The sequence below is a fragment of the Staurois parvus genome, unplaced genomic scaffold (assembly GCF_062004578.1).
Source record: "Staurois parvus isolate SC_StPar_1 unplaced genomic scaffold, SC_StPar_1.0 ptg000356l, whole genome shotgun sequence".
Lineage (NCBI taxonomy): Eukaryota > Metazoa > Chordata > Amphibia > Anura > Ranidae > Staurois > Staurois parvus.
Window position 1 is genome coordinate 2,779,798 of NW_028318152.1, and position 26,110 is coordinate 2,805,907.

The window sequence follows — 26,110 nt, forward strand, 5'->3', positions numbered from 1 at the left end:
TTCTTTTCATTCTTCTCATTCTTCTTTTCATTCTTCTTTTCATTCTTCTTCTTCTTCTTTTCATTCTTCTTCTTCTTTTCATTCTTCTTTTCATTCTTCTTCTTCTTTTCATTCTTCTTCTTCTTCTTTTCATTCTTCTTCTTCTTCTTCTTCTTCTTCTTCGTCGTGCCCCGTGACTGCCCAAATGAGTGAAGTGTGCGGTGATTCTAAGATCGACGGCACTCATCTGCATGTCATACTGACTGACAGTATTATTTCTCTTCCCCAGCAGACTCCAAGGGCATTTAAATTAAAGGTACAGTGTTCTGCACTAATTTAAAGGCTCTCTGAAGCCTAGAAACCCTTTTAATTAGTTAAATTCACAGCGAATAAATTCGCATCGAATCGAATTTCTCCCGCAAATTCGGCGAATCAGCCGAATCGAATTTTTGAATAATTCGCTCATCTCTAGTATCCAGCATGATATTTTCCCCCATTGAGATCTGATGTGTTTTCAAAGTGTTCCTTGAATTTTTTTGAGCAGTGTAGTACAAGATAATATATGCAATAAGGTACATCTATTTACCATTTAGTTTCAGAATATTTCATCTGAATTGAGAATAAAAACACATTACATAGTCCATAGAATACTTTTTGGTTTCATAATGAAGCATGACTGGTACATCTAGCATTGCCCTTTATACTCTGATGTATTTTACAAGTTAATGCTTCATTATATAAACTAAACGTTTAACATTTGACAATGCAGTTTACTCTTAAATAGGACCAAAGCTTCACATTCACAGCATTCAAACTACCAACAAACACCATAAGGCTTGCAGTGAATTGACTATGATTTTGACAACCAACTTCCAGTCTTCCTAGTAGTCAGTGTATGGACTATTAGCAGCCATGGCATTTCAAGAGATCCTGATGCAAATAGGGGGCATGGGACGTTACCAGGTCATACATTTCATTCTTCTAGCCATGCCCTCAATCCTGCTAGCCAGCCACAATCTCTTGCAGAATTTCACTGCAGCAATTCCAACACATCGCTGTAGACTCAATGATTCCTGGGAGGATGGCAATTTTACTGGGATTTGGGTGGAAGCCTTTATTCCAGTTGAAGCAAATGGAAAACCCTCTAGATGTTTCCGCTATACCAGCCCCCAATTCCATATTCTCAATGCCACTTCTTCAAGTAACACAAGTGATGCAGAAAAAGAGCCATGTGTAGACGGATGGGTCTATGACGGCAGTGAATACTCTTCTACTGTCATTAACCAAGTAAGGCATTTTATATTTTTTTCTAATCCATTTGTTCTTTTTCTTAGATGTTTATGCTATATTGATAGCTAGTCAGAAATATAATGATAGCCAATAGCATGTAGCTTCCTGTGAATTATAGGATATGATTTACAGCATGCAGAGTACTACTTTATCATTTATCTGTCTATTTATTTATCTATCTATCTATCTATCTATCTATCTATTAATATATAGTTTGAAAGTATTTTGACTGATATATTCAATGTTATTTGTTGTCAGGGATTATTTTGTGCTTTGGGGCTTTATACTTTCTGCTTCCCTAAGACAAATTATGCAAGCCTCTCCTCATGCAGTCAAGCAGTTAAACTTACAATCAAATTTGGAAAATCAGATATTACAGCCATATGATTCACGTCAAGTTCAGGAATGAGAGGCTGAAACAGACAGCTTGATCCTTCACTTCCGTGTTACCGCACTAAGCTAGCATTTTACTAGGTGTCCATACAGGGACCGGAGCAATGAGAACTACAAATGGATTGTACTGACCAGAAGGGTGGTGGCCTGGAACCATGTACTGTACAAGAAAGTGTGTCACTAACATTTAGGAACACAATACAAAGATTGCTGTGTTCTGTTCCTAGAAGCCCAGCTGTCCTAGGCTACAGCTTATGGTGCTTTTGCAGAAATCCAACCATAGGAATTCCACAGTGTCGTTTGTGTTCATAGAACCATCCCTAAATCAGCCTGTCTGTGGCTAGCCATTACTGCGTCTAAAGCAGTATCACCCCATTAAGCATTAAGTCCATTCACATGCATTTACACTAACAAACTACCCATTCTACAACCACAACAGAATCTGTAATATTACATTACAGTCAACAAAACCCACAACTGCTCTGAGGCAGACGAAGTAGTTCAAAATAGTACTATAGTACTATTAATAATGGCTTCATACATTGAAAGAGCTCTGATCTTTTGCAGAGGAGAGGGTTGACAGAAGTTCTTGGAGTAGTGTTTCCCAAAAACTTTTATAGATTTCAATTGGGAGACTGTTACTCCCAGGTACTTTGAAGCTAGGGAAAGCTGTGTCTGTTTAAAATTCTTCAAAGTGAGGGGACTATTGAGCATATTTCTATCTACATCCTCTAGCTGAGTTATGTGGATGTTTTGTAGGAAGTCTAGGAGGTCCTCCCCATAATATACAACTTTAGTGTTACATAAATGCTCAAATTATGATCTGAAACCATGAAAAATCAAGGGGATATCAGACACAATATTAGTAGGGGAGATGGCTATGGAGGAGACAAAATAAGGTCCTTCCTGTGATCACACAATGCCCGCCAACAGGTGACCTCTTTTTTCTCTTTCCTCAAAATAAGTGTGTAATGTACATTGTAAAAAGGCTTCTGAGGACAACATGTATTGATGACGAAACGCAGCAAGCAGAACTTCTTGTGTGTCACTTCCGGTCTGGTGTGGAATGCACGCTGAGGTGTTGGTGGCTTCCACGTGATCAGAGGAGGGATTGCCTATGTGTTTTTTTACAGTTTTATATGGGCATAGTCCTTTTTATCCTTTTAATAAAATACACAGTTTTACACTATGAGAGGATTCTACTTCTCTCTTTTTTTAAACATATGCCATTTAAACCATTGGAATATTATTTGGATATTGCTGAGGAGGTAACAGCATAGAGATCCAAGCAGGCCTTTGAGGGACCACAAAGTACAATGTAACCTTTCTTGTTGAAAAACAAGGAGGTCAATGGAATCTGGTAAGTGAGGGTAGTTTACATTCACTGGTGGTGGAACACTTAATGGTGATATCAGTGAAAAGAGCACTCCTTTATGTTATATGGACTTCCTATATACTATAATGGTGTTGGTGTTGATGCAAGCACACATCATTTGGGACTTTACACTTAAAATTCGTTTGGAGGAAGCATTTTGGACTTTGCACTTATAAGTTGATATGAGGAATATGTTTTTTAGAGCACATTTATGTTATAAGTTTTTCACATTATATTGAGTATTATTTAGCAAGTGCTATCAGTTATATATGGTAATTAAGATCTTCTAAGGTAAGGGATAGTGGCTGCAGTCATTAATTTATGTGTCTTTTTTTGCTATTATTTAATATTATTTGTTACTATTAGTTGCGGGTGGTTTTTGTGTATTAATAAGCAATATGTCTTTCCATCAAAGACTCCTAAGATATACTTTCAATGTGTCCTACACAACTGAGGTGGCATCCGAGTGTCTGTTAATTAGTACAAATGTTTATCATATGAGCCGTATTTTTAAAATGGTTAGCCAAAAGGGGTTCAGCTTCCAGAGGACCTACCTTTGGGGGGGACCATTACGTGGGATACTTAGTATCTCAAAAGGCCCATGAGCAGATAACAAACTCTTGGCATCAACTGGAAAAATAAATGATTATCCAAGGCAAGGTCAACCCAGGATAAGGAGAGATGAGTACTTGAAAAACAAGAGAATTATGTAGTATGTGGATGACAGCTTTCAATGTACTTTTTCCATGCATGCACTATATTCTTTTGCTACCTGTACTCTCTTTGGGATAAAGTGTATCTAAAGCCAAACATTTTTAGGATTAGATCGAAAAGACAATGGTTAAAAGCTGTCTTAGGTTTTTTTGAGTTTGGTAACCCTTTAGGTATATTTATTTTCACATCCTGGCTGGAAAAAGTGACTGGAAATTTTCCAAAGTGAGTATAAATCCCTCTCTGAAAGGTCATCAAAACAACTGACCCCATTGAGGGACTGAGTTCCCAGCAGCCATTTGTCAGTGTGAGTTGGAATAGTTTAGGGAGAACTGACAATCTGTTGATGGAGAGTTAGGTGCTATATGGTGCTTTATTGTGCTAAGTTACTGTGGATTGAAAACATTTTCTATTTTTTGTAAACTATTGTATGCTGTTTAATAGCATCGCAGTATAAATGAGTACAGCAGCCCCAGCCATTCATGTTAATTAAAGATTTTACACTCAACATTGGCTGCCTGAGTGGAGGAAATACATCAGACATTACACTGAATGAGCTCAATCAGAGCCCTTATGAGGGGTTTATGTTTGCCTAATTATTTAATTTAGCTTGTATCTGACTCTCAGTTTGAGGTAGAGGATACGGATGAGCTAACAGTTCACTCGGAAACTGAGACCTCACACTTTGTTTTTGCCTTAGGTACCCTATAAAATCCATAGCAGACTCAAAGGGGTTTATTTACTAAAGCTGGAGAGTCCAAAATCAGACTCCCTTCTGCATAGAAACCAATCAGCTTCCAGGTTTCATTGCCAAAGCTTCATTGAACAAGCTGAGGTTAGAAGCTGATTGGTTTCTATGCAGAAGGGAGTCTGATTTTGGACTCTCCAGCTTTAGTAAATAAACCCCAAAGGGTCTGGTAAGCATTTTGAGGGGAACTATAGGAAATTTGTGATCTTGTGCTACAGCAAAAGTGACATTTACAAAAAAGAAAAAAATTGATGCAGTTCAAATTTCCAGCAAACAACATTTATTGCCAGCTCCAGCACACAGACTCCTACGAAAGTCTCCCAAATTACATAGCCGATGCCGTCTTTGGACTGTTTTTTTTTCTTAGATGCACGTAATGTAATGTCATTTGCTGGCAATTTTAAACATTTTCTTTTCCTTTGTAAATGTCAGGGCTACTGCACTTCTGTACATCACAGACATGCGCCCCTTCACAGGCAGAATTAGAGCACCACCAAGCATGTTATTTAACCACTTGCCTACAGGGCACTTATACCCCCTTCCTGCCCAGGCCAATTTTCAGTTTTCAGAGCTGTCACAATTTGAATGACAATTGCACGGTCATGCAACACTGTACCCATATGAAATTTTTATCATTTTTTGAGACAGATAGAGCTTTCTTTTGGTGGTATGTAATCACCTCTGGGTTTTTTATTTTTTGCTAAACAAACCAAAAACCACTGAAAATAAAAAAAAAGTTTTTTTTTAGTTTTTGTTATAAAATTTTGTAAATAAGTGATTTTTCTCCTTCACTGATGTGCGCTAATGGGGCTGCAGTGATGGGCACTGATAGGCTGCACTGGTGGACACTGATAGGTGGCACTGATGGGCACTGTTGAGGAGGCACTGGTAGGTGGCACTGATGGGCATTGACAGGCATCACTGATGGGCACTGAAAGGCAGCACTCATATATGGCACTGATAGGCAGCACTGGCTGGCACTGTTAGGTGGCATTGATAGGTAGCACTGACGGGCACTGATAGGTGGCACTGATGCGCACTGTTAGGCAGCACTGACTGGCATTGATAGGTGGCACTGAAAGGCAGCTCAGATGGGCACTGATATGTGGCATTGATGTGGCACTGATGGGCACTGGCAGGTGGCATGAATGAGCACTGACAGCTGGCACTGATGGACACTAACAGGTGGCACTGCTGGGGCTACACTGATCATCAGGGCACACTGATCATCAGTGCCCTGATGATCAGTGCACATGTCCCCTCTGAGGGATGCCAATTACCGGCTCTCCTCTTCTCTCGAGCTGTCAGCGTGACAGATCGTGAGAAGAGAAATGCCTATAAGCAGCATTTTCCTATTTACATGTGATCAGCTGTGACTGGACACAGCTGATCACCTGACCGAGCTGACATCTTCGGTTCTTTCCGTTGATCCGCTGTGTCCAAGGGACACAGCGCACTGCTGACCAACGTGCTGCACCGAGCATGCGTGATTAGAATGGGAGGACGTCATATGACGTCCTCCCAGAACGAGAGAACCATCTTGCACCCGTCATTACCTTATATGGTGGGCGGGAGGCGGTTAAAAGATTTAGGCCAAACGTAGTTCCTACATTTTGTTTTCATTTCTACATGTTCCCCAGGACAGTCAACCCCCCACCCCCCTTATATTTTTTGAAACATCCTTGCCTATTAGCTCAGAAAATGGGCATTTTTAATTTGACAAATTTGTCTTCCATTGATTTCAAAGGGGATCAAAGGGGATCAGCTTCTGAACTTCTTTGAATTTCAATGGTAGATTGATTTCTGCCCAACTACTGTGCTAAGACAAGTAGTTTCAGTTACAAAAACAAAGTCTTAAAGCAAAACTGAATGTTTAAATAAAAGCTGTACTTTTAAATAAGATATGTAATGAAGTGTTCTCCTGATTCTTTACTTCATTAAAACAACTCTGTTGCTAAACATGATTTTTTAAGTTGAAGCTGTGCCCGTAAAGGAGAATTTAAGTACCTCTCGTGAGGACTGTGCCACTAAATGCTGCTCTGATTAGGGTGTCCTTTTATGAAACAGAGATCAGCGGCGATCCTGAGGATCGTTGCTGATCTCCGATCATTAGTGGTTTAGGAAACAGAGATGATCAGCGGAGAACATGTTCTCCTCTGATCATCTCAGCACACAGACTGTCAGTATATGAAGGAGCGATGTCAGCCCTTCACTGGCGATCTGTGTTCTCCCTTTAGATTCTCCAGCTTAGAGCTGGAGAATCGGAGGAAACGCAAACGAAGCAGCGGTAATTTACCACTGTTTAGTAAACTGTGTTTGACTGATCTTTTACTGTAATCTCGCGAGATTATAGTAAAAGCAGCCGTTTTGCAGCATTTTTAGATCACTTCTCCCTTCATTCGGAGAACTGATCTACACCGTTTCATAAAAAGACATTCACAGAACTGTGTTCTCCAAGAATGCCGGAGAACTGAGCAGCGGTCATTTACAACTGCATGATAAAAGGACACCTATGAGGAATTGCTAGCTAAAGTCTGTGCAGAAAACTACACTTCAGGGTGTGTTGATTTATTGTTGCCCTTGTTGGTTTCTCCCAATGACTTCTACCTTACTACTGTGTCTTATATTGACAAGAGAATTGGTGGGAAGAACCACAGAGCTGCAAGGAAAACAGGAGATCAACACTCCTGATTGTATTAGTTTCTGTATTGACTTCATATGGTGATTCCTCTCAAACAGAGCGCTGTTCAGTGTCACGGTCAGCAGGACAGGTAAGTATTTACACCCTTGTTTACAGTAGGGTTGCCAACTCGTCCCTTTAAACCGGAACACATATTCATTATACAATTTCTGTGACTTATTAAGGTGGTAATTAAATTAGAGCCTTATATGCATTAATTTAGCCTCAGAACCTGTGTAATTAATATGTGTTTGGGTTTAAAGAGATGAGGTGGCAACCATAGTTTACAGGTACAGCTTTAATTTAAAAAAAAAAATGGAAAAAAAACAGCTTAGGAAAGAAGTTACAAAGTTTAATGAGGAATACATTTCATTACATGACTGGTCTAGTTGTATATTAATTTGAAAGTGTCCATCAATAATAATAATATACTGTTGCCTATTCTGGATTTATGTCCAGCAAAACTGTTAGCAGGAAATCAGAGTTGCTTATCATTAAATGATTACCCAGAGTAAATTGCTGATCAGCTGTCTTTACACTAATAGATTTTCGAACAACCTTTCACTTGAATGTTTGTACAAATATTCATATCAAAATTCTTTGTACATTTAATGACTGAATGAATGACGTTCGAAACTACTTTAACATTTTGTTGCTTTTAACATTCAGTCTTGGAATGAATGTAATTTCCTGAATTAAAACTGCATACACTGCTATAAATCTGTCCGTTAGAAGAAAAAAGTTTTCATTCTGCTCTTTCAGAACATTAATTTGACCCCACTAACAATTAGAAAATGGAACAAATGTTATTAAAGCAATAATATTTTGAACAAAATTCTATTAGTCTATAGTCAGCTTTAGCCATACATTACAAAACCAGAGCAGTGTTAAAGGGATGAATATCAGTGTGTACCAGAGGCGGACTGACAACTCATGGGGCCCCCGGGCAATAGGGGATCATGGGGCCCCTGTGTCCTTGCCCAAACTCCAAAAAGCCTATGAAAAAGGTACCAGGGGCATCTCATGGGGCCCCCTACTGACCCCGGGCCCTCGGCAGTGCCTGGGTTTCCAAATGGTCAGTCCGCCAATACTAAAAAGAATTCTCTTTGAAACTATTGTGTCCCCTATAATTACCATGAGTAGTAGCATGTTAAATAATGCATTCAATAGCAGCAGTAATGTTTATATAGAGAATTTATTGCATGGAGTAGCTATCTACTCCTCAATTACTGTGTAATATAATGCACATTTGGTAATGGTGAGTCAATAACCATTTTAATTGTAACACCCTCCAGGTTAGTCAGATAGTTTTTGTTAGATAGAGGCTGAGTATCAGCCTAGGGATGAGTCAGCCTGAGAGTGAGGAAGTGAGGGTACCTCAGGACAGACTAGGAGGCTGTAACAGGTCAGGGTTTCTGGAGCCCTCCCAACTCTCCAGAAACTTGAGAGCTTTCTGGAGGTGGGGTGGAGGCTCAGATCTGCTTGAGGGACCCTGGCCAATCCCCTGGCAGGAAGCTAGGCATGGTGACCATGCAAATCTGAAGGGAGGGGGCCCTAAGGAGGGAAGCCTACCTACAAGCAGGTTGCTGGAAAAGAAGATCTCCACTGCCTCAACGTCTCCCAGAGAGGATAGCCTGTGTAGCAGGGAAGGAGCGAGTCCAGCGGAGGGCATTCAGATGCAAGACCCAAATAGCTTCTCACCTTGGACTTTTCTAAAATAACAGCTCTTGGGCGCCCTTGCTCAGGGATACCCTCAGGCAGCTGGGTGAAGAGAAGGAATCATCCGGGGTCTGAGGAGGTACACCTAATAGCCTTTGGTGCTCTAAAAGAAAAGACTGTTGCTAATCCGAATCTTTGTACGTAGTTGCTAAGGAGTTGTCCTCAAATTCTAGTTCCTCGGGCATCCCATATACACCTAGACCACATCAAAGCTCTTAACCCCTTAACAAAATCAGAAAACCAAGCTCAAGGACTGTTCTTTGACTCCAGTGTCCAAAGTGTGGAAAATGCATATTGCCTGGCCATGCAGAGCATAGGGGGGACCCAAATCAAATCCAGCGGCCCCAAACGGGTAGTGCTACATAATCCTTAATGTTTTTTTAAAACGATCTTTAAAGCAGAACTAGCCTGAGCTTTACAAGCATATCAAACTATTCAGGTCAATATTTCTAATTTTAAAGTAAACTCACCCATCCATTTATTTTTTTTAAAAATCGTTTTAAAAAACAGCCCCTTGCATTCCTATCTGAGACCATTATAAGAGCAGGTGATTCAGATAGCATTTACTTCCTATAATCTATCTGCTCTTGTAGGCAGGGGGGTGTGCTAGCTGAGAAAGCTCGTCCTCCCATATTCCAGATGCCAGTTTTGTGACATGGTGCATTATCCTGCTGGATGCTGCCATCAGAAGATGGGTACAATGTACTCCTAAAGGGATGGACATGGTCAGCATCCGTTGTGCTGTTTAACCGGTGCTCAGTTGGTACTAAGAGGCCCAAAGTGTGCCTAGAAAATATCCCCCACACCATTACACCACCAGCCTGAACCGTTAATACAAGGCAGGATGAATCCATGCTTGTTTGCACTAAATTCTAACCCTACCATCTGAATGTCACAGCTGAAATTGAGACTCATCAGACAAGGCAACGTTTTTCCAATCTTCTATTGTCCAATTTTGGTGAGCCTGTGTGCATTGTTTCTAGTGCAACCCGGTGTGGTCTTCTACTGCTTCAAGGTTTGATGTGCTCTGCGTTCAGAGATGGTATCTGCACACCTTGGTTGTAATGAGTGATTATTTGAGTTAATGTTGCCTTTCTAACATCTCAAAAACGTCTGCCCATTCTCCTCTGACCTCTGACATCAACAAGGCATTTTTGTCCACATAACTGCCGCTCACTGGATATTTTCTCTTTTTCTGACCATTCTCTGTAAATCCTAGAGATGACTGTGTATGAAAATCCTAATACATCAGCGTTTTTTAAATACTAAGACCAGCCCATCTGACACCAACAACCATGCCTTCTTCAAAGTCACTTAAATCCCCTTTATTCCCCATTCTGCTTGAACTTCAGCAAGTCATTTTCACCACATCTAGATGCCTAGATACATTGAGTTGCTGCCATGTGATTGGCTGATTAGCAATTTGTGTTACGAAGCAATTGAATAGGTGTACCTAATAAAGAGGCCAGTGAATGTATATACATATTACAAGTGTCCCAACCCAGAAGGTTGAATGTGTAGTTCACTCATGTATATTTACCTGCAAAGGTGAACCTGGCATACTTGTTCTGCATCTCAAGGCTTCTTAAACCAGAGGGTTGAATTGCTTTAACTCCCAATATTCATGTTCTTGGATACACCATAGTTATACATTGTTCTCCCATTTAGAACACTTCTTCCCAGTAAATGATACAGACAAATTCTGCCATTAAATAAAGATTGTTTTACTTGTAAACTTGAAATGTTAACAGGAACATATTACATCACTATTCAATACATTTTCCCCACACATGTACAATTGATTGTTTAATACTGTTAAGCTAGATTGGCTGTGCTGCTAGATCAATACACTGTCCCTAGCGGTGTGTGATTAGTTCAGAGGAAACTGTCATTGTATGTGGCTTTGCAAACACTGGTTGTGCTGAGCCCCTGGACAGCTCACTGCTATTTGAGAGAGCATAAGGTTCTCCCTGCAGCATTGGTGAGTTGTGGTGATGTAAGATCAGTGGGTGAAAGCAAATAGGGGTTATTTACTAAAATGGAGAATGCTAAATCTGGGCAACTCTGCAAAGAAACCAATCAGCTTCCAGATTTTATTGTCAAAGCTTACTTGAACAGGCTGAATTTAGAAGCTGATTGACTACTATGTACAGCTGCACCAGATTCTAAGTGTTCCGGTTTTAGATTGTAAGCTCTAATGAGCAGTTCCCTCTGAATCCTCCTGTATTTAATTGTATTGTAACTGTACTGTTTGCAGTCATGTTGTAAAGCGCTTTGCAAACTGTTGGCACTATATAAATCCTGTATAATAATAATTAGTAAATCTACCCCACTGTGTATCAAAGAACCATAAAAGAGTAATAGCATAAAATGACCATCAAGTCTGCCCCTTTTTTTCATTTTTTTTTTCTCTCCAACTTTATTGTCTGAGAACAGACTTATGTTTATCCCAAAATGTTTACATTCAAAAAGAAGCCTCCAACACACCCAAAAGTGTTGGAGATTATACAAAGCAAGAAGAGCAGATTGTTTAGGAATAATTGAACTTTTTGATTCAGGGCAGTAAAAGTAAGTGCTCCATAACACTTTTATATGATACAATCAGGGGGAATTCAAAATAACCCCAATAACAGTTTTCTGGTTCTAGTTCCCTTTAGGTAACCCATAGATGGGTCAATTTTTTTCATTCAAACAGCAGATTGAATTTAAAAACTGACCCGATTCTCTCATTCACATATTCAAGATGGATGAGGGAATCCTCCCCGCTGAGCTATTGTATTTTGACAGTGGGGAGACTTCCCCACCATCAGAATATTTCACACTAAGTGCAGTGCTTATCACAATAAACATGAATAATAATAATACATTGCAAAACATAAATAGTAATACAAATAGTAATATAGATTCGGTATCCAAAAAAATTTATACAGTCATGGCCGAAATTGTTGGCACCCTTGATATTTCTCCAGGAAATCATGTATTTCTCACGAAACGTATTGCATTAACACATGTTTTGCTATACACATGTTTATTCCCTTTGTGTGTATTGGGACAAAACAAAAAAAGGGAGGAAAGAAAGCAAATTCGACATAATGTCACACAAACCTCCAAAAATGGGCTGGACAAAAGTATTGGCACCCTTTCACAACTGCGGATAAATAAGAATGTTACAAGCATGTGATGCTCCTGTAAACTCACCTGGGGCAAGTAACAGGTGTGGGCAATATAGAAATCACACCTGAAAGCAGATAAAAAGGAGAGACGTTCACTTAACCTTTGCATTGTGTGTCTGTCTGTGCCACACTAAGCATGGACAACAGAAAGAGGAGACGAGAACTGTCTGAGGACCTGAGAACCAAAATTGTGGCAAAATATCAACAATCTCAAGGTTACAAGTCCATCTCCAGAGAACTAGATTTGCCTTTGTCCACAGTGCGCAACATTATCAAGAAGTTTGCAACCCATGGCACTGTAGCTAATCTCCCTGGTCGTGGACGGATGAGGAAAATTGATGAAAGATTGCAACGCAGAATAGTCCGGATGGTGGATAAGCAGCCCCAAACATGTTCCAAAGACATTCAAGCTGTCCTGCAGGCTCAGGGAGCATCAGTGTCAGCGCGAACTATCCGTCGACATTTAAATGAAATGAAACGCTATGGCAGGAGACCCAGGAGGACCCCACTGCTGACACAGAGACATAAAAAAGCAAGACTACAGTTTGCCAAAATGTACTTGAGTAAGCCAAAAGCCTTCTGGGAAAACGTCTTGTGGACAGATGAGACCAAGATAGAGCTTTTCGGTAAAGCACATCATTCTACTGTTTACCGAAAACGGAATGAGGCCTACAAAGAACAAAACACAGTACCTACGGTAAAATATGGTGGAGGTTCAATGATGTTTTGGGGTTGTTTTGCTGCCTCTGGCACTGGGTGCCTTGACTGTGTGCAAGGCATCATGAAATCTGAGGATTACCAAAGGATTTTGGGTCGCACTGTAGGGCCCAGTGTCAGAAAGCTGGGTTTGCGTCCAAGATCCTGGGTCTTCCAGCAGGACAATGACCCCAAACATACGTCAAAAAGCACTCAGAAATGGATGGCAAAGAAGCGCTGGAGAGTTCTGAAGTGGCCAGCAATGAGCCCAGATCTAAATCCCATTGAACACCTGTGGAGAGATCTTAAAATTGCTGTTGGGAAAAGGTGTCCTTCCAATAAGAGAGACCTGGAGCTGTTTGCAAAGGAAGAGTGGTCCAAAATTCCGGGTGAGAGGTGTCAGAAGCTTATTGATGGTTATAGGAAGCGACTGATTTCAGTTATGTTTTCCAAAGGGTGTGCAACCAAATATTAAGTTAAGGGTGCCAATACTTTTGTCCAGCCCATTTTTGGGGTTTTGTGTGACATTATGTCATATTTGCTTTTCTGCCTCTGTTTTATATTTGTTCCAATACATACAAAGGGAATAAACATGTGTATAGCAAAACATGTGTTAATGCAATACCTTTTTTGTGTGAAATACTTGATTTTCAGGAAAAATATCAAGGGTGCCAACAATTTCGGCCATGACTGTAAATAAAATACAACCCTGTGTGACACTCCAAAAAGTCCCACTTTCACCCTTGAAAGTCAAATTATAAATAAACCTTTTTGTTTCAGTAAAATGTGCAAAGTCCAAAATAGGTCCAAATAAATTATTCCTCCGTGTTCAACTTCAACATCCCCATGTGTCCAAACAAGTTGTATATCTCAAAAAAACAAAAAACTAAATAGTGTGTTACCTCAAAATAATCAATAGGTATATACTTCAATATAATCAATAGGTATTTTCACAAGGAGGTTTGCACATTTAGCCTCAAAGATGCCCATAAAATTAAAACAAAATATAAATAACATATACAACAAATTAATAATAATAAATGAAAAATGAATTAGATTGTAAGCTTTTGGGAGGAGGGCCCTCCTAACCCTTTTGTACTGAATTGTGTTGTTACTGTACTATATCTCTAAATATTTTAATGTGCTGCGCAAACTGATGGTGCTATATCAATTCTGTATTATATTAATAATGTTAACCGCTTCCTGTCTGCTCTATAGCAGATATAGAGGTTTTGCATTTCCGGGTAGGGGGCCCGCGCGAGCCCTACCCGCACCGCCTTTCGAGTCCATGGCTGTCAATCACGGGTCCCGCCCGGTGATTTCTCATCGGTGCCCAGTGATTTCCAATGATCTGCGACGGGGAGGAGAACTGTTTTGTTTACTAACAGTTCTCCTCCCTGTCAGCTAGAGCACACTGCATAGCACAGCCATCCAAAGCAGTGTGCTTACAGTGAAGCACACTGACACAGCCCCCTATGTAAAACACTCCCAGCACACAGTTAACCCTTTGATCACCGCTCATGTTGACCCCTTCTTGCCCAGTGCCATTAGCACAGTGTCAGTGCTTTTTTTTTTATCACTGATCACTATACTGGTGTCAGAATGCTCTCCGCAGTCCCGAAGTCCAGCTATAAGTTGCTAATCGTTGCCATTACTAGTAAAAATTAAAAAAAAAAATTCCAGTATCTATACCACCATTTGTAAACGCTATAACTTTCACGTAACCAGTTAATATACATGTATTGGGATTTTTTTTTAGCAAAGACATGTAGAGAATACATTTTGGCCTAAATTTATGATGAAATTAGATTGTTTTATTTTTTTTACTGGACATGTTTAATAGCAAAAAGTCTAAAATATTATTTTTTTCTCAAAATTGTCAGTCTGGTTTTTTTTTTATAGTGCAAAAAATAAAAACCGCACAGGTAATCAAATACCACCGAAAGATAGCTCAATTTGTGGGAAAAAAGGACATAAATTTAATTTAGGTGTAGTGTTACATGACCACGCACAAGAACAACACACTTTTCCCCATTATGCCCAGGCTTGATACGTCACACCCTTTTCCTTGCTTTTCTTTTCTTACCACCCCTTTTCCCAGTACTCCTTATCTGACATATTTCCCCATCCCACTTTTCCAACACTTCTCCAGTGTTCTTCATCTATTTCTCTCTTTTCTGATCCCCTGCTGCTCATATTTATCATCTTTGCCGTAACCCAAATGTTAATATGCTCTCAATACATTGTGGAATACACAAAACCTCTACATACTACCTATGTATCAAAAATAATTTATAATGTTTTACCTAATGTTTCATATTCTAGTGTGCTATTTACATTGAATATTTATATGTAACTTTGCAGTCCGTTTCTTGTGTAACACCTTGCTATTATGTAGTAGGATGCTAAAAGAGACACAAGGTGACAGTGTCCTGTAACTCAGTGGCGCGCACTCTGGTGAAAAGCTTTATAGATTTTGTAGACTGAACAGCAGAACTTTGTTAGAAGGTAGCGAACTAGGGGACTACGTTTCCCAGAGGAACTGGCATGTGGTCGAAGCCATGTAAAGGCAGATGCCCGAGAACAAAGGCAAAAAGTGAACTGGGTGAGAGCTGGAAGTAAGGTGTGAAGAGAAAGCTGTGAAGAATGCCGGAGGACTGGACCAGGCCGCAGAGTGGGAGAGCGCAGAACAAGGGAGCCATCTGCTGACATCGCCAAAGAATCTGGAGAACTATCCTGGGGGTCGAAGACCCGGAGGGCTGCTGTCACAAATGAACTCTGCAAGAAGAACTGCAGGACCGCTGGGGGCCCCATCTACAGAGAGATCACCAGTGACTGGGATGATGCCACAGGTGTGAGTGTGTCCCAATTTACAGCCAATTAAGTTGTCACTAACATTCTATTGATTCAACCACTCTCTATACCAGCAATGGGCAAACTACGGCCCGCCTGACCTTTTAATCCGGTCCGCGGAGCGTGATACTGTCAGGATGGCTCTCAGGATGTGTGTAGGCGGGGCAGCGTGACGAACGCGAGGGGAGCTAGGCTCCTCTCACAGTCTGCCCTGAAGACCGGTGTAGCATGAAAATCTGTCTCTTATGAGGATCTGTCCCCCTCGACGTATCTGCGCATGTGCCGGAGATCGCAGATCGGCTGCTAATGCCTGAAACTGGCACATGCGCAGATACGTCGAGGGGGACAGATCCTCATAGGAGACAGATTTTCATGCTACACCGGAACGGCGCGGGAATACAGCGAGAGGAACGCGCGGAGCAAAGGTAAGTGAATTGACACAGGGGGGACTTAATATGGGGGATGAATTAATATGGGGAATGAATTACTATAGGGGGGATGAATTACTATGGGGGATGAATTACTATATGGGGGATGAATTACTATGGGGGGATGAATTACTATATGGGGGATGAATTACTATATGGGGGATGAATTATTATATAGGGGATGAATTACTATGGGGGATGAATTACTATATGGGGGATGAATTACTATGGGGGATGAATTACTATGGGGGATGAATTACTATATGGGGGATGAATTACTATGGGGGATGAATTACTATATGGGGGATGAATTACTATGGGGGATGAATTACTATGGGGGATGAATTACTATATGGGGGATGAATTACTATATGGGGGATGAATTACTATGGGGGATGAATTACTATGCTTACTATGGGGGAATATTACTATACTTACTATGGATGACACATACACATCATTCATCTACTCTTGGTCCGGCCCCCGGGTCCAATATATGAACCCTGTCAGGGCTCCCGAGTGTGACCAGAGGTGTGTGACTGACGCAGGGAAACGCAGACTTCAGATATGTGATAAACAATATAATTTATTAACACTAACAATACAAACATAAACGCAGTGCAATACTAAAACATAATACAGTGCAAACAAACCAAACCAACCACCCACAGATAACAGTACATACAAGCAAGCGTCGTCAGGCAGGCCGGGTCAATATCAATAGGGCAGGTAGGTACAGGGGGAGCAAGCGGAGATTGGTCGGGGTCACAGGCCAGGTTCAGCAGGTAGCAAGCAGCGTAGTACAGAGGGTCAGGCAGAGGGATGGTCAGGGTCACAAGCCAGGGATCAGAACAGGTAGCAAGCAGCGTGGTACAGAGGGTCAGGCAGAGGGATGGTCAGGAGCGAGCCGGGATCAGAGCAGGAGAAGTCAGCAGCGGTTCAGATCAGGCAGGGTCAGCAAAGGAACAGAAACAGGATGCAGGACAGATACAGGGCCCAGGACAAACACAACACCAAGGCAGAGTCTGCAGGTCTGGCCATCCCTTAAATACACCAGTATAATCAGTTCCAGGTGTTAGCTGGCTGAAAGGTTGAGTCTCTGATTGCTGGGAGCACCCGCTGGCCAGCCCTGGTACTGCAGATCAAAAGGCAGGTGAGTCCCACCATTGCTGGCCAGTCCATTCCTGACAAACCCATTGCGGCCCTCAAGTCAAAAAGTTTGCCCACCCCTGCTCTATACAGTTACTGACATTGTTGACAAGTTACACAAGCTGAGTCCTAGTTCACCTGGCATATTAGCAAACACAACTTCAGCTTAATCCAGTCATTAGAGCCAACTGCAGTCTCTGCCTCTTTGGGCCAGGCTACACTTTCCTCTACAATTGGTCTACATCCATCAAGGGACACTTGTCATTATTGCCATCGGCTACTGTGGCTTAGAGAGGAATTAACCCTTTGCCAATAAGTGCATCTACCGACCCTTTAAGTCTCTTGCTTAAAACTTGCATCTCATTTTATGCTTTAAAGCAGTACTGCCCAAGGTAAATACCACTTAAAGAAATAGTGTCTGTGCTTGCCTAAATCCTTTTTGAGGGACTTCCACCTATTGCAACCAAGGAGATCTGGAGTGTTGTAGTGCCCCAACTGGGTCCCAACAAGCATGTAGATCTTTTACTGCAGTTAAAACTTAATTAAAGAGTTAAAAGTTAATTAAAGAGCTCTTTCTTCATCTCAGATTTGAACCTTGTCACCAGCTTCTGAGAGCCCAAAGTAAGCCAGCCTTATTCTTTAGTAGTTTTTCCTTTGCTCACTGGGGACAAAAACATCTCAGAGTTGAGGCCTTTGGTTAAATTCTCACTTGCAGGATGTCCAAAACTGCTTGAGATTTTAACTGTATGTGTTGACCTGTTATTATTTACCATAATTTTGTGCTGCTGTAATTATATTCAACTTTAATATACAGAAAGTATCAGCTCACTCTAACTTGTGTGTGAGTTCATTTTCTGGTAATATTGAGAGAGTTTACTCTGACCAAAAGTGTACGGTGGTGTCAGCAGGGATTGGGCTTTCAGAGTGTGGTCAAGAGTGACAGGGAGCCCGAAAACAACTCAGTGACCCTTAAGGGGGTAGTGCTACACTTGTTATATTGATTGTAACATTATCACTCATTCTATCATAAAAATTAGAAAAAATATTATTGAAAATACCAACATAACATTTAGTTGCCTCTGCATATCGGTGATATTTAGTACTTTGGGCATTGTGTTTGTAAGAGGATGCTTTTTTTAACAATATACTATGCGATTATACACTAATATTAAACAGGTTTATGACTACCAATACAACTCTGATTGGCTTTTACCTTCCACCGCTGCCCTGACAGTCATACAGTGTATGTTCAGCCAAAAACATTTTTTTTTCTTTTTTTAGTTATGTATAGAGTTAGAAAGCATTAGAAATATTTTTGCTACAAAGATTTCTCCTCACTTACAGTCACAGGAACAACAGTCAAACCATAGAGGAAGTGATGACAAATCTGCAACAGGGGTTAATTTACTAAAGGCAAATAGACTATGTGGTTTGCAAGTGCAGTTGTTCCAGAGTTTTGGAAATTAGGTGAAACGTCACTTTGCAAAAAATACCCAATCACATGCAAGTAAAATAAAAAAACAGTATCTTTGCTTGCACATGATTGGATGATGGAAGTCAGCAGAGCTTTAACTCATGTACTGAGCTCTGGAGCAACTGCATGTGCAGAATGTGCTTGCAAAGTGCATAGTCTATATGCCTTTAATAAATCAATCTCACAGACAGCAATAAAAAATTGACTGGGATTCTAGCCTTTTCTTCCTTTACTAGAAGCAAATTAATTTTCTGTTTGCTATGGCTAGCAGTAAAACATAAAATCCTTCCTCGCTTTTCAGATTCCACCTCTCACCTTATTTGCCTCTTTTAAAGTAGTTTACATATTAATTTTCTGTGTTGTTTCTCATGATTCTTTCTCCCCTTGTCCCTTCTTTCTTGTAGTGGGATCTGGTCTGTAGTCGTCACAGGATGAGACAACTGGCTCAGTCCATTTACATGTCGGGAGTTCTGGTTGGGTCCATTGTGTTTGGAGGTCTTGCAGATAAGTAAGATTTGGCCTGGTCATAATATGTTCCAGAGGGATTGATTGACTAAAACTGGAGAGTGCCAAATCTGGTGCAGCTCTGCATGGTAGCCTATCAGCTTTTAACTTTAGCTTGTTCAGTTAAGCTTTGACCAAAAAAAGCCTGAAAGCTGATTGGTTTCTATGCTGAGCTGCACCAGATTTTACACTCTCCAGTTTTAGTAAATCAACCCCCGTGTGTCTATCAAGGGCATAACTACATATCATGGAGAGCCCCAGCAACCTCAGTACTGTCATTGATCTTCACATAAAGTTATTTACATGTGAATGCTGACATGGGCTGCATACTTGAGTCATCTGTACATGGCAATAGGACAGAGCTTGTAAGCACAGGTGACAGCACTTCACACTGAGATATCAGACACAGCCTGGGACAAAGATTTCCAGGTACAAGGGAATGTAAACCAGTACATTTCAACAATGACTGGGCCCAGGGCAGCTGCTGCTCTTTTTGCCCCTTTTGCCCCACCTTAAAGATGGCCCTGGTCAGAACACTATTAGGGACAAGAGCTTTGGACAGATATTGCCAAGAGACTTTTAAAAATAATTTTACAGCTAACCACTATGTGCTCCTTAGCTACCTTGTATTTATTAGCATCTCAGATCTCAGGGCCTCAATGTAAATTCTAAGCCCCCCCACCCCCTTCCACTGCTACAGCAAGCAAGTCCAGAAAGAGGTGGTGTAAAAAAGAGTTTTAGTAGCAAAAATAATGTGTTATATAATGAAATAATTACTGCATAATTACTCTATAACTTTAAGACAAACTTCTTTCATCTTTGGGTTTTTTAGTTTTTGTAGCATTACAAACAGCTGTCAGAGATACCCTGGTATTTCTTTACACCCTGTGCAATTGTGTTAGGCATACAGGGTTAAAGTGGAACTTAACTGTATCTGAGCACCACAAACTGAAAATGTTATTTGATTAATTTTTATTATTCAGACTCATCCATGTCTCCATGCTTTAATTAGTTGACAAATCATTTAGCAAAAACACCTCCCTAGCATTTCTATCTGTGGCCATCTTGAGTAAGGGCAGATGATTCATGTAGCATTTACTTCCTGGAATTATCTGCCCTTAGCTCAGGCATGCAGAGAGAAGGGTGTGCTTAGCTGAGAAAGCCCCTCCTCCCCTCCCCCAGATGAAAGAAAAAACAATGCCCATGAAGACTCCTCGGATGTATGACATCATTTGTATAGGCCTGAAATCAGGAAGCAACTGAAGAAATGTAAAAAAAGTTTAAAACAAGTAAATATAATATATATTTTCCTCTGTTTTCTAATTGCTAGCATAATAAGGATTAAAAATAGTTAATGTTGATTGAAAGAGTTCAGTTTAATTTACTTTAATTTTAGTGCTGGACAGGATGACCAGAAGCTCTGAGGGCAATTTGTTTTAAAATTACAAATATGAAAAGGTTATAGGGTCAGTATTTCAATTGCCTAAAAACCCCTTTAATAGGGCCTCCTGACACCCCAGGCCCCATAACAACTGTGTACAAACTATGTCTATTGTTACATGAATGATGTTTAACCACTTCCATACTTTTACCCCTTCCTGCCCAGGCCAGTTTTCAGCTTTTAGTGCTGTCGCACTTTGAATGACAATTGCGCGGTCATGCAACATTGTACCCATATGAATTTTTTATCATTTTCTTCCCCCACAAATAGAGCTTTCCTTTGGTGGTAATTAATCGCCCCTGGGTTTTTTATTTTTTTCACTATAAACAAAAAAAGACAGAAAAATTTAAAAAAAAAATAAGGTTTTCTTTGTTTCTATTATAAAATTTTGCAAATAAGTAATTTTTCTTCATAAATTTAGGCAAAAATTAATACTGCTACATACGTTTGGTAAAAACCCCCAAATCAGTGTATATTATTTAGTCTGTGTGAAAGTTATAGAGTCTACAAGCTATGGCACCAATCATTCCAAATTGGTCACACCTAAAGCACTGATGGCCTATTTCATTTCTTGAGGCCCTAATATGCTAGGAAAGCACAAATAGCCCCCAAAAGACCCCTTTTTGAAAAATAGACAGTCCAAAGTATTTAGTAAAAGACATGGTGAGTTATTTAAAGTTGTCATTTTTTACAACAATACCACATTTGAGACTTTTTCACAGCCTAGCTAAAGAAAGATTATCTGTGGTTTTAGGAGAGCATTGGACCAGGAAGCAGGCAACAGCCACAGGAGTCGACCAGGCAGCAGGCAGGAATATGGTGGATAAACACGCCAGGGTCAGAACAGGCAGCAGGCTGGGATCCATGCAGAAGGAAGAAACATGGTCGATAAAAAGTCCTGGGTCAGTACAGGCAGCAGGCAGACATATGGTCAGCAGAGCCAAAGTATTGGTCCAGGCAGCAGGCAGGAACATGGTCTGAAAAAGTCTTGGGTCAGTACAGGTAGCAAAAGGAGATATGGTCAGCACACCAAAGTATTGGTCCAGGCAACAGGCTTGAACATGGTCCATAAAAAGTCCTAGGTCAGTACAGGCAGCAAGCATAGATATGATTAGCACAGCCAAAGTATTGGTCCAGGCAGCAGGCAGGAACATGGTCAGAAAAAGTCTTGGGCCAGTACAGGTAGCAAGAGGAAATATGGTCAGCACAGCCAAAGTATTGGTCCAGGCAACAGGCAAGAACATGGTCCATAAAAAGTCCTGGGTCAATGCAGAAAGAGATATGATCATCACAAAGGTCCAGGCAGCAGGCAGGAACATCAGGCTTAGGGCCTTGCTCAGGTAGGACCGGGGCACAGGGGTAGAGGCTTTGTCCCACCCAATCTTTTCGAAGCTTCCGAACAAACAGACCCTGTTCCAGAAATTACAAAACCCAGAGAAAACCAAAAACTGTTTTTTCTCTATTCTGAAGCCCCTCACATATGAGACCCCCTCATGAATTGATTATAATTGTGGATACACTCTGGATTTTGGTCGGGACCTTGTGTTCTATGAATTTCTACCATTATGTCATTATGGATAGTGGACAGGACATAAACATCTCTCCTATCCCTCCACTTCACGGCCAGCACTTCCTCTTTCCTAAGACTTGCAGATTCCCCTCTTTGTAGAATTGTGTTAACTAAATTTTGTGGGAAGCCCTTCCTGTTTGTGCGGGCAGTACCGCAGGCCATTGTTTTTTCAAGGTACAGGTGGCAGAAAAGGGGCAGGCTTGTATAATAATTGTCTAGGTAGATGTGATACCCCTTTTGGAAAAGTGGACAGGCCAGGTCCCAGACAATTTTTCCACTTGTGCCAATGTAGGTTGGGCACCCAGGGGGCTGAAGCTGGGAGTCTTTGCCTTCATACACGTGAAAGGCATGCACATATCCCGTGACACTTTCACACAGCTTGTTGAGCTTCAGTCCATACCTGGCCCTTTTACTAGGAATATATTGCTTGAATCCCAGCCGGCCAGTAAAGTGGACAAGAGATTCGTCCACACAGATATTTTGATCAGTGACATAAAGTTCAGAAAATATTCTAGAAAAAAAATTAATTAGGGGGCGAATTTTATACAGTTTGTTATAGCTTGGCTGATCTGGGGGAGGGCACTGGGAATTATCACTGAAATGCAGGAAGCGCATTTTCATGTCATAACGTGACCTGGACATCACAGATGAAAAGATGGGAATGTGATGGATGGGGTGGGTGGACCAATATGAATGTAATTCATTTTTTTTTGTAAGCCCCATGTTGACCGTAAGGCCCAAAAACAATTTAAGCTTCTCTACTGTTAGCCATCTCCACTCGAATGGACGGGCATAGCATGAATTGGGGTTGTCTGTGATATACTGTTGGACAAATAGGTTAGTTTGATTGACAGTTTATTGAAGGAAATTATCAGGGAAAAATAAATTTAAAAAATCAATAGGGGAAATATTTTCTGTGTTGGGCTGCGCGCCTGGTTGTGCAGTGAAAGGGTGGATTGTAGCTGATCCTGAGCTGGAAGACAACCACAGAGGGTTTGCCAGAGCGTCTGGGAGGTATGTTTGGGCCCTGACTCTTGGGGTCTGGCATGATATCCCAGTGCTGGTACTGGGCCTGTCATCCTGGGTCTAGCTCTGTTGGCATTTGCTGACTGACCATTTTGGTGTAATGGCATTGGTACGTTGGCGTTGCTCGTTGTTGCCCGCTGTTCAGAGTGTCTTACTCTTTTAGGAGGGACTGCTTCCTCTTCTGATTCGGTCACTGATCCACTGCTTTCTATTGGCTCGTAATTCAAATGAGAATCAGACAGTGAGAGCTCCCTGCTGCTCTCGTCCGTCATGCTGAGGATTTGGAAAGCCTCCTCACTAGAGTAATATTTTTTTGACATGTTGGCAGTATGTTAGGCAACTGTAATGGGTACACAACTGATGGGCTGCAGTGATGGTGGCTCTGTTATGGGTACTCTGATGACAGGCTGATGACAAGTACACTGACAGGCTGCACAGTTGTATGCATTGACAGATACACTGATAGGCATTGGACACCCTGGCTGCCGTTGTGCTACATGCTGGGTGTCAGGTGCGCTCCCATGACCTTAATGAGGGGTGGGCTCCCTCAGGTTCACCTGCCCTTGTTTCTATCCATTTAAATGCATGTGCCTCCATTGTGAGAACTCTCAAGATTTATAGAGTTAGGACCACAGATACTCAGGGTGCCGTGATGTGGCTCTGTGGCTTACGTATGTATTTGCAAATGTGTGCTAACTAAACCCTTGTTTTTAAACGCATGTTCTTAGACAGGTTAATTTGGTTTTTGATAGTTGGCTAACTGGCTGGCAGTTTGAACTGGCTTTCTTATCCCACTCTGCTGATAAGTTATACTTATCCATGTTCCTTGCCGACAATAGCCATTATTAGACTGGGGTAGGCTGGCAAGTTGAACTGGATAGTCCTATTTTTTTTACTTTGTGACGCCTTCCATGTTCACTGTTTAAAAAGCCAGTTAAAAGACCTGGGTAGGTGACCAGTTTTTTCTTTGTACACTGATAGGCTTCCCTTATGAATGTGCTGACAGGTACACTGATGGGCTGCTGGACAGGTACGCTGATGGGCTCTGCTGGACAGGTACGCTGATGGGCTCTGCTGGACAGGTACGCTGATGGGCTCTGCTGGACAGGTACGCTGATGGGCTCTGTGGACAGGTACCCTGATGGGCTCTGCTGACAGGCTGCACGACAGGTACACTGATGCACTGTACTAGCAGGTATTTGATGGGATGTGCTAGCAGGAATGTGATGGACTGTGCTAGCAGGAATGTGATGGGCTGTGCTAGCAGGAATGTGATGGGCTGCGCTAGCAGGTTTGCTGATGGGCTGTACTGACAGATACATTGATGGGCTGCACGACAGGTACACCAATGGGTTGTGCTGACAGGTATGTGATGGGCTGTGCTGACAGGTACACTGACAGACTGGTGACAGGTATGCTGTTGGGCTGGTGGCAGGTATCAGGAACGCTGATGGACTAGCGACAGGTACGCTGATGGACTGGCGACAGGTACGCTGATGGACTGGCGACAGGTTTGCTGATGGGCTGGCAACAGGTAGGTTGATAGGCTGGTGACAGGTAGGTTGATGGGCTGGCAAAAGGTACACTGATGGACTGGCGACAGGTACGCTGATGGGCTGGCGACAGGTAAGCTGATGGACTGGTGACAGGTACCAGGAAAGCTGATGGGCTGGCGACAAGTACACTGATGGGCTGGCGACAGGTAGGTTGATGGGCTGGCGACAGGTAGGTTGATGGGCAGCTGTGACAGGTAGGTTGATGGGCAGCTGTGACAGGTACACTGATGGGCAGCTGTGACAGGTACACTGATGGGCAGCTGGTGACAGGTACACTGATGGGCAGCTGGTGACAGGTACACTGATGGGAAGCTGTGACAGGCAATCAAGGCAGTGTGGAGGCAATCGGTAGTGTGGTGCACAATACTGATAGCTGTAACTCACTGTTCCCCTTCTTCTCCTCACACAGGATCCATGTGTGAGGAGAAGAAGTGGTAATAGCAAGTTACCGCTTTTTGTTTATAGTTGTGAGCGGCTGTGATAGGACACAGCCGATCGCAGGGTAAACAGACAATTTTATTGGCTGTTACCCTCATCAAGGATGCGCTGTGTCCATGGGACACAGCCGACGAGAGACCGGCACGCTGCGCACCGCCGGGGGCACGATCTGGGGGCGTGTCCAGAAGGACGCCATATGGTGTCCAACCGGATGGACGAGGTGTTTTGCCAGCTGCCTTTGTGCTATTGGCCAGGCGAGAACCGGTTAAAGGAGTTGTCCAGTCAATCTGTAAAAAAATAAAAGTCAGCACTACAAAAACTGGTGTCTTCCCCGCAGCCTGTTTCACCAGCCATCCTGTGTTCCCGGCGCCGGCATCTTCAGTGTGGACAACTGGCATGTGCAAGTAGTGCTGCACTTCCTGAATGGTCCTGTAGTCTTCTGGAACCTGTCAAGTGTCCCCAGAAGACTACGGGGGGGGCAACATCTGCTTCCGATCACCTAGGCAATCGCAGAGGAAGTAGGAATGAGTACCTGTCAATTTCAGGTACCCACTCCCCAAAGGTGCCAATCCTTAGCCTTTTGGGTGGAGCTCCACTTGAATATATATTTATATATAGATATAATTTAGAGGGTACTGCAAATGTAATGTTGATTTGTGACTAGTTCAGTTGAGATTAAAGTATACCTGTCAAGAGAGCTGTAAGGGCTGCTATTGCTGAACCACACACTTGATAAATATAAATGAGTGTCAGAAACTTGTTAGATATCCTTATCCATAGTCTATACATGTCCTGGGTCAGTAACTCAAAGTATGGAAGCCAGAACATCAGCATGACACTCAGGGGACCAACATTCTCAAGCTGATAGTTGAGGAACTGCAGCCTACATAATTCTTTATAATTTCTT

General features: G+C 41.8%; 1 protein-coding gene across 1 annotated transcript in view; it reads left to right on the forward strand.

Annotated features, from left to right (window-relative positions):
- Positions 1-806: 806 nt before the first annotated feature.
- The window catches only part of LOC149456584 (solute carrier family 22 member 6-B-like), a 92,430-nt gene continuing 67,126 nt past the window's right edge, over positions 807-26,110 (forward strand). The window contains exons 1-2 of the mRNA XM_089684772.1: positions 807-1,266; positions 19,073-19,176. Of these exons, the coding sequence (XP_089540898.1) occupies positions 892-1,266; positions 19,073-19,176 (479 nt within the window). The 5' untranslated portion in view covers positions 807-891. The remainder of the gene's footprint in view (positions 1,267-19,072; positions 19,177-26,110) is intronic.